The sequence below is a fragment of the Glycine soja genome, chromosome 1 (genome assembly GCF_004193775.1).
Source record: "Glycine soja cultivar W05 chromosome 1, ASM419377v2, whole genome shotgun sequence".
NCBI lineage: Eukaryota > Viridiplantae > Streptophyta > Magnoliopsida > Fabales > Fabaceae > Glycine > Glycine soja.
In genome coordinates this window covers 50,040,946-50,059,501 of record NC_041002.1, presented here as the reverse complement: position 1 = coordinate 50,059,501, position 18,556 = coordinate 50,040,946, and the positions used below count along the sequence as shown (strand labels likewise).

Genomic DNA, 18,556 nt, shown 5'->3' with positions numbered 1-18,556 from the left:
GCCATACGTTTCATAACTTGCTAAACATTTTCTTGGTAAAATTTATTTAAATTATAAAATTTATATGTAGTTTTGATAAACTTGTTTCAAGAGAAGAAAAAAATTACATTTAAAAGTAATTAAAATATAAAGTAAAATTTAAGAAGTTAAATGGGTGATGGAATTTAGCCGAAGAGATGGGCTTGATTAATCTTTAGATTAGACATCTCTCTTCTGGCCAAAACCAAAAACCCTGTAGTTTGAGGTGAGATTTACATCAACTTTTCATAAAGGCCAATACTTTCCACCTGCATCATGAATCTGTGATCTCGAATGGCGGCAACATATATCTCACATTTAAAAAACAAATCACGAAAGAGAGCTTTATTTCATGCTATCAATTTAGAGAAGTTAAAGATTACATTTTATACTTATCGTTGAAGAATTAGGTAAGGTCGTAGGATATTTATATATAAGAAAATAATTTATTTAGTGAAAGAATTTGTGTTTGATTTTTTTTATATGTTAAATTTTCCTGAGTCAATAATAATTATATAATGTGAGCATGATTAATCTCTTGACCTAATAAATTGGAGATACCCATAATAATTGATTTAAGATCAAAAATAAAATAAAAATGCATTTTATTTTTCAGTATCATATATGTTTTCAATAAAAAATAAAATCATATTTTCTGTCTTTACTATCATCTTTCTGCAAATTCAATCCTCTTATTCTTTTAGTCTTGTAAATTCAGTTCATCTAGTAATTAACAAAGATACTTATGTAATAGTGTAATAGAGTGTCAATGAAGTGTTGCGTTGATAATTTTGTTAAATGTTGAATATAGCTTAATGAATAAACTATAGAATAATACAATTAAAATAACAAGATCCATGAAAACAAATGGGAGTGCCATATTCGCAAAATTAGAATCTCGAAAAATAAATAAAGTAAGGACAGAAAGGCCAAAGCTTAAGGAATAAGGAATACGTACGTAAATATGGCTTTCCATTCTTCGTATGTACATGCAGCCTAAATGTGCGGTATCAAGTGGCCAAAACTTAGATGCTGGACAGTAGTACTCAGTTGCTTATGTTTTCTTCCAAGAAACACGAAAAAGAGTGAGAGGGCCACTTGCTACTATTTTATTTTTGGTTATTTTAAATTATCAGCCCTATTTTAAAAACGGTAAACTAAACAAAGGTAAACATGTGGTTGTGGTTTTGAACGCACGCCCACAAGTTGATGACACAATCAGGCTAGCTTGATACAGCAGCAAACATGAAACTTACTTTAAATTTAGTGGCACAATTGGCTGCAAATATTTCATATTTCTTCTCGATAATTGGTACTCTTTCCCAGTTAGAATTTAAAATACCCGAATTCGAGATTCGCATTTATTTCATGGACGGTTTTAAAATTGAGTTCTTGGTTCAGTTTTGTTTTCTTGTCATTAAATGTATTTTTAATTCTTCACGTCTTTTGGCTCAAAATATTGAATACCCTTACTAATGAAATCTAGTTTGGTTAATGATTCATTAAACAGCTATGTGAATATCGTAAATTTCTTGACACCAATAACAAAAATATACTTAAGAAAAACTGTGATCAAGTGACTACTTACCAGTGGTATCCTCTAGAACCTACTAAATTTTTTGACTAGTAGTTACTTTTGCTTTGATAAGGGACGGACTCACAATTATCTACTATAGTACGTTCATATATAAAATCAAACCAATTTATACTTATTAGATAACAAAAAGAAACCAAAACCTATTATACATGGCCAATCAACAAAAGCAAAACAATTTTTATTAAAGGTTAGAATATTAGTATTTATTATTGTTCTTATTAACATTTAACAACATATATACTAGTGGGCCTTAAGAGATAAGGTAAGAAACATTGAAAGCAGAACAAGTTCAGCCAAGGCTTGAGTTATGTCCACTTTTGTCCCTTACCTTCCTCACCCACTTGGCGTAGCAAGAAGGGTCCACTTTATTCGTATCTACCGAACAAACAAAATACTCCTTCAATTCGATCATCTTTCTCACTACCTTCTTTCTAGTCATGATCTTGACTCAAGTCTTCTCGCAACCCTTAATCCCTTATCTTCAACCGCACTAACCTCAATTTTTTCCCACTATCAAAGCCCAAAACCTCTGCCAACTCAACCTATTAATACCTACCCCAATTATTTAAACCCCGAATTCCACTCCAAAACCCAAACACCAAACCAAAACCCTCTCTCTCTCTCTCTCTCTCTCTGTTCACTCTCACTTTTTGTTTTCACCTCCTCCTAATTTCCAAGCACACTTTCTTTGTTTCTTATTTCTTCCTGTCTCAATTATAAGTAAAAGAAAAACATATTTTTAAGGAGATTACTGGGACAGCTAGATGACGCGAGCGTTCAGAATTCTCGGGTCCGCGGACAACGCCACCTCGCTGGCAGCGGTAGCGGCGCCGCCGGAGGCGGTGGCGCTTGAGTCGGACTTCGTGGTGATTCTCGCGGCGCTCCTCTGCGCCCTCATCTGCGTGGTGGGGCTGGTGGCCGTGGCGCGGTGCGCGTGGTTCCGGCAAGGCTCCGGCGGCGGAAGCTCTCCCCGGCAAGCCTTGGCGAACAAGGGCCTAAAGAAGAAGGTGCTGCAGTCGCTGCCGAAGTTCGCGTACGTGGACAGCAACCCCAGCAAGTGGGTGGCGACATCGGAATGCGCGATCTGCCTCGCCGACTTCGCCGCCGGCGACGAGATCCGCGTGCTGCCGCAGTGCGGCCACGGCTTCCACGTTCCCTGCATCGACACGTGGCTTGGGTCCCACTCTTCTTGCCCCTCCTGTCGGCAGATTTTGGCGGTGACCAGGTGTCAGAAGTGTGGGCGTTTTCCGGCCACCGGGGCCGGAGCTTCCAGAACGCCTGCGACCGAACCCGAATTGAAGTCCAGAGAAGACAACAATGTCGCTAGTAACAGTAGTAACAATATTAATAACAACAGCGACAGCGGTGGCAATAACAGTAACTGTAACATAGAACATCATCACAGCCATCATGTGAATAGTGGGTTCTTGCCATGAACATAGTAGCTACTATTTATTAGCTTTTTTTTTTTTTTAACTTTGTACCTTTTTATCCCTTCAAGTTGTTCAAGAAGATCAGAAATTGGGCATTTTTTTCCCCTCTCTTTATAGATTTTTGTTTATCCTGCAAATATTACTAAGTGCGTATGATATAATGATGTATAAAAAGATGTAATCAGTCGAAATGTAAAAAGTTTAAAGTGTAAAAGACTGTTTTCTTAAAGTTATTTTAAAGGGGGATACTTTTATTTTTATTTATTTACCGAAGAAATGATTGTGTAAGAACGAAAAGTGAAAACCTCAGGGATTTTTATATTGTTGAAATGATTAGAGTTTTCCTTTTTATTAATTTCAGAGGAACAGGATTTTAAAAATATATAGGGAAAAAGACAGCTTTGCTTGTTGTTGGGTTTTTTTTTCTTTCTTTCATTGATTAGTGTTTTGGTTACTTTCTTTTAGCCGCGGCTAAGTTTAGTAGGGAAAAGTTCGTTTTATTAAAGATTTTATCCAAAACTTACTACTTTTCACGCATTTAGTGTTGTTTTATTCTTTTAGGAAGAATTATCTTCTATAAAACATTTAAAGTTATAGTTATCGTTTGTAAGGACTTTTACCAAGAGTTTAGTTTAGATATATAATCAATTGGTATCAATTTAGATTTTTATCAAAAGCTTACTATTCGTGCTTTAATTTATTGTTGTTTTATTCTCTTTGGAAGAATTATCTTCTATAAATAATTTAAGTTATAATTACCCTTTGTAAGTACTTTTTCTACGAGTTGAGTTTAGATATCTACCCAACTAGTATCAATGTACATTTTATCCAAAACTTACTATTGATGCATTTAATTCAGTGTTGTTTTATTCTTTTTGGAAGAAATATCTTCTATAAATAAAAAAACTTATAATTACCATTTGTAGGGACTTTTTGCAAGATTGGACTTTAGATATTTACCTAATAGGTAGTATTAATTTAGATCTTATCTTAAACGTACTAGTCATGCATTAATTTAGTGTTACTTTATTCTTTTTGGAAGATTAACTTCTATAAATACGTTATAATTATCATCCGTAAGGACTTTTTCCAAGAGTTGAATTTAGACATTTTACCAAATTTGTATAAAGTTTTAATTAAAATTGTTACAGCAATCACTATGTTGAAATTTGTCGATATCCAGAATGTTCGAGTTGCAATGGTGCGCACGGTAACGCGGAGTCGGAACATTGATTTTGTCGTTTTGACGAGGGAAAGTTAGGAGGTACAGACTACAGATACTGCAACGTGTATCTTGTCATATGATTTTTAACTATTTCTGAGTTATATTAAAGTTGTTATATTAAGGATTAGGTAGATGTCATATCAATTAAATAAATGATATATTTTATTAATGTACAATGAAAAATAATGAAATTTAAACTTCAGATTTTATATAAAATTATTTAAAATTTTTTATATTACACTGGTTTTAGTAGTTATGCAAAATTCCTAAAAATAATATGTTACATATTAGGTCTTATTTATACATTTATATTTCTTAGAAATAAAAGAAAAAATTATGTTAGAAATAAAAAATAATTATTAAAAAGGGTGCTGATACATATTAGCACAATCATAATTCTACAACTTTGAGTTGGTTAACAAATAGAAATAAAATTTCATAAATCTATAAACTAAAATATTTATGTAGTTTTTTCTAATGTGTACAATTAATATTTTTATTAAAAGTTATAGAAAAAATACGTTTCTTGTATAATTTTTAAGATTAATATTTTCACACTTGGCAATAAAATTAAAGTAGAAAATACAAAATATGAAACAAATTATTTATGATTAAATGATAAAATATGTACATATATGTATCACCATTTTTTTTATTATCAAACTTTCGACATGACTATTTATTAAAATGAAATATAATATAATCACCAAAATAATGAACTTTTGTACGTCTAGTCGAATCTTGTTGTCATATTAGTTTTAATTTAGGTTTGATTCTCAATTTTTTTTATGAATAAACAATATAAAATTTTTATTATAAATTATTGCTGAGATATTTTTGTTTTGAAAAAATATATGTTTTTTTTTCTTGATTTAAACTTTATAGTAACAAAATAATACGATAAAAAAAATGAAAAATGATATTTTGGCTGTTGATAAGTCATGTCAATGGCATTTAAAGCAATCACGTCTTTAAGAGTAATTACAATGCTTAGTCACCAACTTGACAAAGCAAGTTATGAAAAGGAAAGCATATATGTTTTGTCAGCCAACCAACCTTAACCAGAATTTCACTTATCCTAACAAACAAGCAGCGCACCGCAGTGGTTTTCCAACTTCATCTCTTCGATGATCCCCTTGTTTGTGTTTTCCCTTTTTGTTGGTACTTAGCATTACCTAGTACGTAGTAATGAAAGTACTCATAGCATTTATGCCCATTGGTCATAAACAAGAATCGCATTAATCATTTTTTCGTTAGTCAAAGGGGATCAATTAGTAACGTGCGTTATTCTCCCCAAGTGAAAGAAGTGCTTACCATCTCTACTTGGAAGGGTTTGGATTCTCTCGGATTACTGAAATTTTTCGGTAGAAGAAATACAGTCACAATGGATTTATTGGTCCCACATGTTTTCATTAGAAAAATATAGTCAAAATAAACTTATGGATTCCTCATGAGTTCATATCAAATCCAAAAGTTTATAGTAACTATATTTCTCTTACTGAAAAATTACAGTAAATGGAAGGAGAGGAGTATTTTCCCTCTCCATCAAGCTTGATTATTTTCCACTATGCCTATATAGATCCTCTACCCCTGCCTCTTCATATTTTTAATACCAAAAGGAAATGCACACTTTGATGGAGGCAAAATCAAATCAAATAAATATATAAAGGGTAGGTAAGACAAAAGAGTGACATAAAGTTAGCACATGCATGTGTGTATTTTTTTTTTCTATGAATTTGAAAGAAAATAAAGTTGGAGATGCCCTTTGGCAGCATGGTCCTCTTCCGCATCTATTGAATGCCCCCTCAAATGAGGGACTATAAGAGTCCGGACATACCATTGATGCCAATAGAAAGATGATAATTGATGGCATCTTCTACTCTTTTTTTTTTATTTTTTTAATTATTTTTTGGTTGGACTTGTGTGACACGTTATTAGGACCCACACACCATTTATCTTCCTAGGTTATTTTCTGTTCTCTTCTCCTGTCCTGGCCCATTGTGAAGTGTGAACAACTCAGCCCGAAAATTGAAAGTTAATAAAACTCGCAAAAAGCAAAGCAAATAGCAATATCTCCCCTTTAATCCTTAGGATACGAGATTTGAGAGCACAAAGGTTGCAAGATATTACATTATTTCCACTTGTCACTCTTAATTACTACTACCCCCCACTCTCTAGTACATTGTTATTTTTCAAATTTTCAATCAAGTAGTGATGAGGACTCATTAACTTGCTACTTTGCCTTTGCCTACTTTTTGCAAAACTTTAATTTTAGTATGTGAACGTGACTTATCAGAACGTGACATCTCCGCGGGCAACTTGTTCGCTTTGCATTGCATGCTACCTACCTTTTTCTTTCTCCTGCGGCTGCCTAAACAAATGGGTCAAATTTCAAACTGCCTTATCCGTTTTTTAGTATCTAACGTGACTAATACCTAAATTGGCGATGGCATATATAGTAGTGGCAGTGCCATTGTATCACGCCTTCCTCGATCTTAATTAAGGTCACACTAGCAAATTAAGAAACACAACATCGAAGCATATAGAAAACTAGAAAAGGTTGATGTTATCACTACCCAGCTACTTCGACGCTCTAACTGTAGTTTGATGTTATATTTTTAAAGAAATACTTCAAGAGATACTTAGAGCACTTCATTTAATAAAAGAAGAAGTGTAAGTTAAAGCATGCAAACCAACTTTCTTATCATTATCGATATCGACTAAAGTTACGATTGAGTGTGGTTATTTGTGATTTTGTCATGTAGTAAATGAAAAAAAAAAACAACTTAAATACAATTATTTAGGTATTTTGTGTTGTTTTTTAATCAAAATTCGAGTTTGATCTGAATAATATACACAATAAAAGTTTACATTAAAGGATTATAAGGATTATCAAGATGAAACTCAAAGTTTGATTAGAGAATAATATAAATAACAGACAAAAAATTGTATCTAAATTTTCTCAATTGTAAATAGAATTTTTTTTATAATAAATTTTAATCAATAAAAAATATGTTTAATAGGTATATTATTGAGTACATTACTAATATTTTCTCAATAACTTTAAAGATGTATTGAAGATGAGAAAGCATATTGGTTGTGACGAGTATACTTGTTGCAATTAGTTAACATGAATACCAGTAAAACACTCATATATATATATATATATATATGTTATTGTCAAAATTTATTAAAAATTATAAAAATTTCATGAATCTTAATTTTTATTTAATGGATTTCATTCATAATTTTTTAATAAATTTTGATTAATAAAAAATATTAAAAGAAGTATGTTTAAAAATATGTTCTTAATTCTCTTCCATCTTTAATATCGGGTATTACTTGACACTCTCATCCTGCAATGTAGTGCTTGAGGTTGATAGAGTCACTACAAGGTTCTCTGAATTCGAGGACAAAGGGGCCTCCTAGAAATAAGGTATTGAAATTCTGCTTGCCCATTTTATTCATTCATTCAGTATATGTAGCAAGAGTACTCAATGTGCATATATGTCCTTTATTCGTACAAATAAAGAATATTAGGAAAGGACAAACTAACAGCCATGACAGCACATGGACCATCCTAACAAACTCAAAATCCACTAACAACAAACTTATATTCCTATAGGATCTACTAGCAAACTTTATTTCTATTCTTTGAAACGCATAGGCTTGGTGATGGTTCTCTTGGGCTTGTTGACATTGGTTTCTTCCTCCCTTAGGCCCTTTTTGTTGTTGTCTGTAGTCACAATATCACTAACATTGCCATCCCCTGAGAGAATCACCTTGTCCTCAAGGTGAAATGTTCGAGAAAGATTGTCCCAGCATTCCCAAGTTGTATCTTCATGGGAAAGGCCTAACCACTAAACCAAAACCCAATGAATGGGAGGAGTAGAACCATGGTCCCATTTAGATTGCAATATGGTTAGTGGTTGAATAAAGGGATGATGATCATGGAATGTGGAGGGTAGAGCTTCAGGCTGGACTAGTGGGGGGCCTCTATGCAGTTTGAGTAAGGAACAGTGGAAAGCCGGATGAATTTTGAAGTGAGGGGGTAATTCTAATTTGTAAGCCACAATCCCAATACCCTCAGTTATCTAATACGGGCCATAAAATTATTTCACGAGTTTGGTATATGTTGACTCGAAGACTGATGTTTGGTGATAGGGGCGTAAATGAACACAAACACAGTCACCAATACTATAGGATACGTCCTTGCGTTTTTTGTCAACTTGCATTTTCATAGCAATTTGAGATTTGAGGAGATTTTTGTGGAGAGTTTGCAGCATATCTTAGCGCTCTAAAAGCAACTGGTCAACAACCTCAATAGTGGAAGATCTAAGCAAATAATGGGGAATGGATGGAGAAGGTTTACCATAAACCATTTGATAAGGGGATTGTCTTGTGACTGAATGCACGACAGTGTTATAAGACCATTTTGCGAATGCGAGGAATTTTCCCTATCTCGACGGGTTAGAATGCACAAAGGCTCGGAGATATTGTTCCAGCAATTAAGGACCTCTGTTTGCCCATCGGTTTAAGAGAGATAGACGGTGCTCATACGGAGTTAGGTGCCACTAAGCTTGAAGAGTTCACGCCAAAATTTGCTAATAAAGACAGGGTCGCGATCAAAAACCATGCTACAGGGTATCCCATGGTGTTTGTAGACCAATTCAAGGAATAATTGAGCAACCTTGAAAGCCGTGAAGTGTCCCGAAAGATCACCAAAATGAGCTGCCTTAGAGAAACGGTCAACAACAACAAGAATAATGGAATTGTCATTGGATTAAGGAAGGCCTGTGATGAAATCAAGGGAAAGGTCCTCCCAATGGTTGGAGCAGACCAGCTGGTCGTTTGGTTTCATACTTCGTAGATTAGCAAGTAATGCATTGTGCTACAAAGTTTCTGACATCCTCGCGCATTCCCTTCCAAAAGAAGTTTTCCTGCAAACGAGCAAAGTTCTTAGTAACACTAGTATGACCAATGATAGGTGTTTAATGAAATTCTTGTAACAAAATGGTGTGAAAGGGTGTGGCAGGGTCAACCTAAATACACCCCTTAAAAATAACCAGTCCTTTGTGAATGCAATAATCGCAAAATTATGCAGGGTGGCCATTAATATTGCAGACCAAATTTTGGAATGCCTCACTTGAAGATAGGTTGCATCGGAGCTTGTCAAAGAAGGCGAATTGAGGGACAAAAAGTATCAAGCATTGGTCGTCCAAACAAGAAAGAGCGTCTACAACCATATTATGTCGTCTGACGTGGTATTGGATCGAATAATCGTATCCCATGAGTTGAGAGATAAACTTGTTGTTCAGGTGTCTGTATACCGACGTCATGAGATCCTTGAGGCTCTTATGGTTTGTGAGAATAACGAAAGGGTGTCCCAATAAATATTGTCGCCATTTCTTCACAGTTGAAGTGATAACGTGTAACTCGCGAATGTAAGTGGAGGCGCAAGCTAAGCATGGGAAGAATTTCTTATTGAAAAAGGCTATGGGGTGGTTGGATTGCATGAGGAAAACGCCTATAACGACTCCTGAAGCATCTGTTTCCAAAACAAATGGTAAGGCAAAATCTGAAAGGGCCAAAACAAAGGCCTCAGTCATGGCTCGCTTCAAGGAATCAAAAGCCTGTTAAGCACTGGGTGACCATTGGAAGGAGCCCCTTTGGAGTAATTGGTTCAAATGATGGGCAATAGCAGCATACCCTTTAATGAACTTGGGATATAATCATGTGAGTCTTAGGAATCCGCAAAGAGCTCGAATAGAGGAAGGGATGGGCCAATCGACCATTGCTTTAATTTTGGAGGGTTCCAATGCCACTTCAAACTGAGATATAATGTGACCAAGGTACTCTAAATGACATTGGCCAATGATAAATTTGGAACCCCTAAGATAGAATACATTTTCCTGAAGAAAAGAGAAGACACTAGTTAGGTGTTTGAGATGGAATGACAAAGAACGGTTGTAGACAAGGATATCATCAAAGAAAATGGCCATGAACCGGCAAATGAACGGAGCTAGTGTCGTGTTCATGGTAGCCTGAAACGTGAACGAGGCGTTACAAAGCCCAAACGACATCACTTTATATTTGTAGTGTCCATGATGAGTTCAAAAGGCAATCTTTGGTATATCTTCCAGATGCATACAAATCTGGTGAAATCCTTGTCGTAAGTCGAGCTTAGAGAACCATGAACTGCCACCCAATTCATCAAGCAATTCGTCGATGGTTGGAATAGGAAATCTGTCGCAAATCGTTATTGCGTTCAAGGCTCGGAAATCTACACAACAACGCCAGGTGCCATCTTTCTTCTTCACCAAGTGTAATGGAAAAAAATAGGGGCTCCGACTTGGTTGGATAAGGCCTTCACGTAATAATTCATCAACTTGACTTTCAATTTTTCATTTCTGAAAATGCGGATACCGGTAGGGACGAATGTTGGTTGAAGAGGCATTGGGGTCAAGGTGAATTTGGTGGTTCGTAGGACGATCAGGTGGGAGATCGGTGGGAGTAATGAATAGGTGCTGAAATTTATGTAGCAGGGATGAAAGGTAAGGGTTGGGGTGGTCAGGATAGTCAAGGGTGAGTGTTGGAAGTAATTGAATATGGAAAAAGGTCGAGGTAGCACGGGTCTAGACCAAATGCTTGACCTGTTGGGCCGAAATGTCCAATGGTGGTGAAAGAGGATGGGAATGGAGTTCTACTGAGGTGTTATCCCTAATAAATGACATGGTAAGATCCTAGTAATCGATCACAATTAGGCCCAGTTCCTTAAGCCACTGGACGCCAAAAACCACATTAGCCCCACTGATGGGTAGTACATGGAGGTCGACAACAAAATGGTGCCCTTGAATGGAAATAGGAACAGTAGAAGTGAGGTGCAGGCAATCAATGACGAAGTCGTCACCCACCATGACCCGTAAGGCTGGAGTTGTTCGAGAATGGAGGCTCAAGAACTTAGCGACCCTGGTCTGGAGGAAGTTATGGGTGCTTCCTCAATCGTAAGGGGGTGGTGGTTGATAGAGCCTTACTAACGGAGATCCTTGTAGGTGGGGTGGTCGGGCAATGCATTAAAACTGATCTATGGATGTGGCATTTCTTGGTTGGGCTCCTTGGAGGAGCCATCATCCACATTAGTGACTTCTTCCTCGATGATGAGCAGGAAGAAACAAGCCTTCCAGCGATGATTGGGGCCAAACTTCTCATCACAGTTGTAACACAGACCCTTTTCGCGACAATCAGTTATCTCTTCAGGGGATAAATGACGATAGTGGGGCCGAGGTGTTGCTGGAGAAGATGGAACAAGAGAATGGGTGGGAGCGATTGCGGATGATAGGGGTGGAGGTCGTGGCTTTGTGGGAAACAGAGGTAACGGAAGGGAGTTGCTGATAAGTTTAGGGCGATTGAAGCGACGATGATCCTTCAATTTTTCCTCCTGTAACTTCGCAAGCGCCACAACTTATGGTAAGGCCACTAGTTGTAAGGCCTGAACTTCGTGGCGGATTTTCGATTGGAGACCCGAATTTAAGCAGCTAAGTAGAAAAAGGTAAGGGAGGCCAAGAATGTGATTGGCCAGACGTTTGAAGTTGTTGAGGTACTCCGTGACCATGCCACGCTGGGTGAGCTTGAAAAAGGCATCTTAAGGGTCCTTATAAAATGAAGGAGCAAAACAAGACTCCAAAGCCAGCAATAAGGCTAGCCAAGAGGTGTGTTGAACTATTGGCAAGTACACCAAATTGTCACAAGTAGTAAAGTTAAAACGGAAGTTTGAGTGTCGAATTCACAGGGAGTTTGTTTGTACTTAGGTAGGTGAATATATAATTTTTAAACAATAAATGAATTGATTTAAAAGGTTATGAAGAAAATAGTAAAATAAATTAAATTAAAATAAATTAACATAAACAAGGAAGAAAAACAAACATAAAAGTAAATTACTTAATTAAAATAGAAAAGATGAGAGAAACCAATATTATTGTAGAAGGAAATTCAGAAAATGAAAATGTTGAGAACTTAGCCTATCAGAACTATTTTTTGATGTAATATTAAAGATTTTTCTCTATTTATAATTATTCTAATTTACACCTGCATCTACTTATATACTCTAACCATGATCCTTCGAGTGAAAGAGTTTAATTTATCTATTTTCTCTCCCGAATCTCTTTGCAAACATAAAATAGTAAATTGTATTAAGAATAGAGATGTATAACAGGCTAAACAAAATCAACCTATCCCTAGTGATGACTTTATTTAGATACTATTTCCTAATTCTATTAGAGAATAATGTTTTTCAACGCTACCCCTAAAACTTACCATGCAAATTGGTGATCAACCCATAAACAATAACATTAAGCACAAGAAAGGATAATGCAAAAGGTAATAATATTAAATAGATAGGAAGAGAAATTACATAAAAAATAGTTGGCTACCAAGTTCCCAACAAAGGGGGTTTAGCCTCTCATTGTCACAGGACCTTACAATTGCAAGAGGATTATGAATACAAAAGGGAATAGATAAAAAAAGGGAATGGAGGGAAGGAATGACTCCTAATGATTGTTTCTCCTTCTTCTAGTCTTTGTCTTCTATAAGAAATTGTATTTTCTTAAAATTTCTGTGTGTTTTTTTCCTTCTTCTCTCTTCTTTTATATATGCAGATTAGCTTAGTTTTCACGCAACCTTCGCGTTGAGCGCGCTTGTTGCGCTTAGCGAATATGGCGATATTCATGCTCAGTGCGTGTTTTGCACTAAGCGCACCTTCATTTTCCATAATTATTCATACTTCCTTATGCTAAGCGTGTGTTGCCCGCTGAGTCTGTGCATTGCACTGAGCGCCTGAGACGCGCTAAGCGAGCAACTTCAGATCATCAATTTGCTTCTCGGGCTTTACTTTGTTTTTCTGTGCCAATTATTCACAAGCATAAAAAATTCATCACCTTTTAATATTTTCTGCACAAAAACTTAAATGATGTTAAAATTCTAAGTATTTGCACAAAAAGGAGGAATAAGAGAGAAAAATTATTAATTCCTATATAATTTAATCCCAAAATATACCTATACATAACAATTACAAGGTGATAAGCCCATTGTGGTACATCCACTGGTACCAACTGAGGGCAAGACCATCCATATAAAAGGAAGCGACAGACAGGCGCTCGTACTCAGGGTGTCATGAAACTCAAAAAATTGAGAAATTTTGAAAATTCACCCTATAAGATTAGTACCATTAAAACGAGGGACATCTAGTTTCAAGCGGTGTTTGCAGGGTGGAGAAGAAGGTGTGGGAGTAAAGGTAACAAGTTGGGTGAGGATGGAATCGACTTTAAAAGCCAAGTCTGATTGAGAAGTGGATAGGAGTTTGAATGATTCCTCTAAGCGTTCAATGGACTTGTCGCGGGTTTGATCGACCATGTAGGAAGGCAATGAGAGCACCAATTTTTAAAGTCACTACAAGGTTCCCTGAATTCGAGGACAAATGGGCCTCCTGGAAATAAGGTACGGAAGTTCTGCTTGCCCATTTTATTCATTCATTCACTATATATAGCAAGAGTACCCAATGTGCATATAGGTCCTTTGTTCGTACAAATAAGGAATATTAGGAAAGGACAAGCTAACGACCATGACAGCACATGGACCATCCTAATAAACTCTTGAATCCACTAACAACAAACTTATATTCCTATAGAATATACTAACAAACTTTATTTTTATTCTTTGAAACGCATAGGCTTGGTGATGGTTCTCTTGGGTCTGCTAACATTGGTTTCTTCCTCCATTAGGCCCTTTTTGTTGGTGTCTGTAGTCACAATATCACCAGCAGTAGGTGTGTTGGATTTTTGGTGGGAGAGTCCAAAAATATGAGAGTAAAATTAATTTAGAAACATGTTTGGTTACTCTCCAAAAGTATGCTTTGAGAGTAAAATTTTCCTAAAAATTAAAAATGAGTTTTGGATAAGCAAAACTTTGATATTTTTGCAAACTTAAGTTTGATCAAAACTTAAGTTTACAAACTTTAATCCGAACATGTAATATATTCCAAGCAGGACCATAACTATTCTGATGTTCCGTGATGATTCTTCATCCCTCAATAAACTAGTTCCTTCAGATTCGGATATTCCATACTCAGTGAACTCTTTGAATAAGAATTGACAGCAGAATCGTTTTGTGTGTTTAATATGAAGTGGATAACCTGGAATCAGGTCCACTTTGTTTAGGATACATATCATGGAATTGAGTCCACTTTGTTTCCAATGCAAAATAATATCTCAAAGTTTTCGAATACCAGTGTATTATACGCAATCTTGAACTGCAGGTAGGGAAGACATGTGCACATATATATAATAAGAAAAAATGAAGTTATTTCATGAAAAATGTCACTTCAGAATTCAAATGCATGATTCAGCACATAACTTTCCTCATGGATTAAATCGTTAACAACTTAAAGAAGAATCAACTGAAGGATCGATGCTGACATCACTCATGTCAATAGAGAGCAATCCTGGAATCAAATAATACTGGAAGATAACACCCAAAGTGAATTAACATGAGCATCGATCATCGGATTACGCTTGGTTAAAATCCAAAACAGAAGGCTAAATTACTTCACATGATCTATTAATTGTTATGTTGTAATTTGGTCTCTTATTTATTTATTAAAAGTTATAAAATGATTCCTAGCTTAAATAATTATTTTATAACCTGCTCGAACCAAAAATAGATATAAACCAGATAAAATTTTGCTGAAAAATATGTTTTATAAGTAACTGAAAAATTAAAAAAATCTTTTAAAATCATCCAAAATATTACTCATTTATAGGTATAGCCAGGCTATTAATTTCTTTATTCCTTTTTATTTTTACTAATTTACTTGAAGGAAAATGTTAAATGTTATGAAAATTTCAATGTACAAATCCACAGGATTATATGTTGCTACTAATTATAATATCTTTACCTCCATGTTTTCTGTCAAACCAAATCTTAATTAATGTACAAATCCACAGGATTATATGTTGCTACTAATTATAATATCTTTACCTCCATGTTTTCTGTCAAACCAAATCTTAATTGACTGCAGCATAGCTAAATCGAAGTTAAATTAATTGATTCGTGCATTCCGTGTTTATGTTTTTCGTACTTACTTGAAATTTCTTTTTATGTTGGTTTATATTTATTGGTAAAAAAAACTAACTTACTAAATAATCCTACTAACAAAATTATTAATTTATTTTATATCACATTTATACGTTGTGTTGGTGAGAAAGCAATTCTTCTTCAAAGGCAATATCAAGAGACATGCAATGACTGTAACCGTTGCATGTAATCTGGAACGAGAAAGATAAAAAGGGAAGACACTTGCGAGCGCACGGAGAAAGCGTTGCCCGAGTTCCAACACTAGGCTGAAAATAGGTCAGGCCCAAAACTACTTCAAACTAGGCCCAGCCTTTTCAGATCAGGCTACGACTTATGTAAAAATTTATTTAGTTTAAAAGGTTAGATTTTAGATTAAAGAAGATTTGGGGGAACATGTTATGTCCTCCTACAACATTTAATTGAAAATTCTCTGTTATTTTATAAAGAAAATATTAAATGAAAAGTAAATATTCCATCCGATCTCAAAGAAAAAAATATATTTTTTCTTGATTTTAAATATAAGAAAACGTCATCTAACTTTATTTTATTTAATGTTAGTATCTCTAAATTGTATTTCATTTAATTGAGGGGTTATTTTCAGTGAAACTTTTTTATTCCTGATATAAAATTTCAGCGAAAGGTAAGTTGAAAAAAAAAATTATTTTAAATTCGTACAATTAAATTGTGGTTAATTAATTTTCTTACTTAGCATGAATCAATTTTTTTTATATTTAAAATCGAAGGGAGTGTATTAATATATTAATATCTTATATATATATATATAAGTATTTTGGTAAAAAAAACAAAAATATTCAATTTTTTTTAATGAGTCAATTTTTTTAAAAAAAAAGTTACAGGAGCATTTAAAATTATTAAAAAAAATCTTACTAACTAGTATATCACTTATTAAATAATTAATTTTTATCAAAAATTACGTCGGATATGCATTGCCGCTAAACAATTAAACCTAATATCCCCACCCCCAAAGATAAAATCAAAGTGCAATCTGATGATATCTGAGGGGAGCTTTGTTTTGATAAACTCTACGTCAAGAAAAATCATTTCCGGCCCATTTTTGCCTTGTGTGTGTAATTTGAACTTAGCATTTTAGTTTATTTATTTATGTCCTTTTCTATTAAGTAAATACTAACTGTCTATTAAAAATGAATTTGACCTACCATTTTCATGTCATCTAGTTTTTCTATTAACTGTTATGGATTGTCAAGTAAAAACTTCTATAGAGTCAACTAAATAAAAAGTACTATTAAAATATCTTTTAAAGTGATTACTATAAATTTAACAAAATTATCATATATATGATATAGATTGTGATTGAATTAAAGTCTAAAACTAATTTACATTATTAATACTTAAACTATTTTCTCTTAAACTAATTCAGTTCAATATTACATGCTATCATATTAATAATTTATTGTTATATTCAATCAATTATGAATGGGCTAAAAATTTATATTCTCCTCTTTTAAGTTTCACTATATTTTTAATTTAGTCCCCAAATGCATTTTTTATTCAATTTCATCATAAATATTACTGTTTTTTTCAACATTATCCGTATTGTTAAAATCAACTTTTACAATTGACAATTGTTAATGAGAATCTTGTATATTCTTTTACGTAGATCTTACCTATATGGTAAAATTGTAAATTTGGTCCCCCAGTTTATTTTCAGTTTCAGATCTAGTGTCCTAGTAATTTAATTCACGAATTGGGTCCTCCTATTTTGTAAAATCATGTAATGTTGATCCCTCAGGATACACTTTAACGTTGACCCCACGTGTCACGTTCTTATTGGATTATGACGGTCAGGTGTTATGTTTTGATTGGTCAATGAAAACAACAATGCATTTCATCTTTCATGGAGTTGACATCCAATTAGAACATGAAACATGACACGTGACAATCATCATCCAATAAGAACGTGACACGTGACAATCAACGTCACTTGCTAACCACGTCTAATTGTGATCTGGGAGATCAACATTGCACGATTTTATAAAATAGGAGGACCCAATTCATGAATTAAATTACAGGACAACCAAATCTGAAACGGGAGATAAACTGAGGGACCAAAAATACAATTTTGCCTACCTATATCTCTTGTGCTTTCTTTGAAATTCACACCATTTTCTACTTCTTTTCTCGTATAGGAACCTCTTTTGTTTAAAATACATTACACTTATGCTGACTGTCTCTATTATTCAAGAAATACATTACATTGTGTGTCTTTGTTAGAAAGTATAACAAAGATAATAAGATACTATATAAATTTCAAAAAAATCGTAGGAGTGTCAATGTAATTGCTCAATATTATTCTATTTTTGTCCCTAAAACTTGATCAAAGTTTAAAATTATTCTCAAATAATTTTATGTTCCGGTCCACTTGGCTTGCAACATTATGATGAATGCACTTTAATTGCCTGACTGACTTTGATTGTAACTTGTTTGAATTACGGATAATGTAGAGACACGCATAAGGGAAAGGGACATCCGAGCTGACTCATGTGATCAACAGCTTACAACATGATAAAAAAGGGCAATGATGTTGTCTCATGAAAGGTTCAATAATTTACAAACTTGGATGCATGCCAAATTGCCAATTTGTGAGATCATGTCTCGTGGAGATTTTGGTGATGGGTACAGAGATTTAAAGAGCTTGTGCTGGTTATGTTCGTGGGTTGCCAACAAATCAACAATGATATTATAATGGGATAATGACTTTACTTTGCTTGACCTACCTGATGCTATGCTCAAGGATTGGTGTATTTGATAATAAGTCTGATTTAGTTGGTCTTGGAGTCCGGAATAGAAGTTGATAATGGAAGATATGTTTTTCTTTTCATTTGTCTTTTAAATGATTCTTGTGGTAGGTGAGGAAATTTACGATGGTAGTTGTGATTTGTCAGGATTTCATATATATGATTCCTGTTTGTACAAGATAGTGATAGTGATGCATACAATTTTAAAAAGGCTACAGACTCTATTTTTCTTCCCTAAAATTGGTCCTAAGTTTCAATTTAATACATGTTAGGTATTACATAACTTTTGAGTTGCCACCTTTGCAAGCTTAAGTTTAGATATGGATCATTTTTTAATCTTAGGTATGATCACGGATACTTAATATACAGACTAGACCGA

At 34.4% G+C, this 18,556-nt stretch overlaps 1 protein-coding gene across 1 annotated transcript; it reads left to right on the top strand.

The window, feature by feature from the left end:
- Nucleotides 1–2,101: 2,101 nt before the first annotated feature.
- LOC114419024 (RING-H2 finger protein ATL8-like) lies at nucleotides 2,102–3,201 on the top strand. The gene has a single exon (XM_028384602.1). It carries the CDS (start codon nucleotides 2,380–2,382, stop codon nucleotides 3,049–3,051), a length of 672 nt encoding a protein of 223 aa, XP_028240403.1. The 5' UTR covers nucleotides 2,102–2,379; the 3' UTR covers nucleotides 3,052–3,201.
- The last annotated feature ends 15,355 nt before the right edge of the window (nucleotides 3,202–18,556 follow it).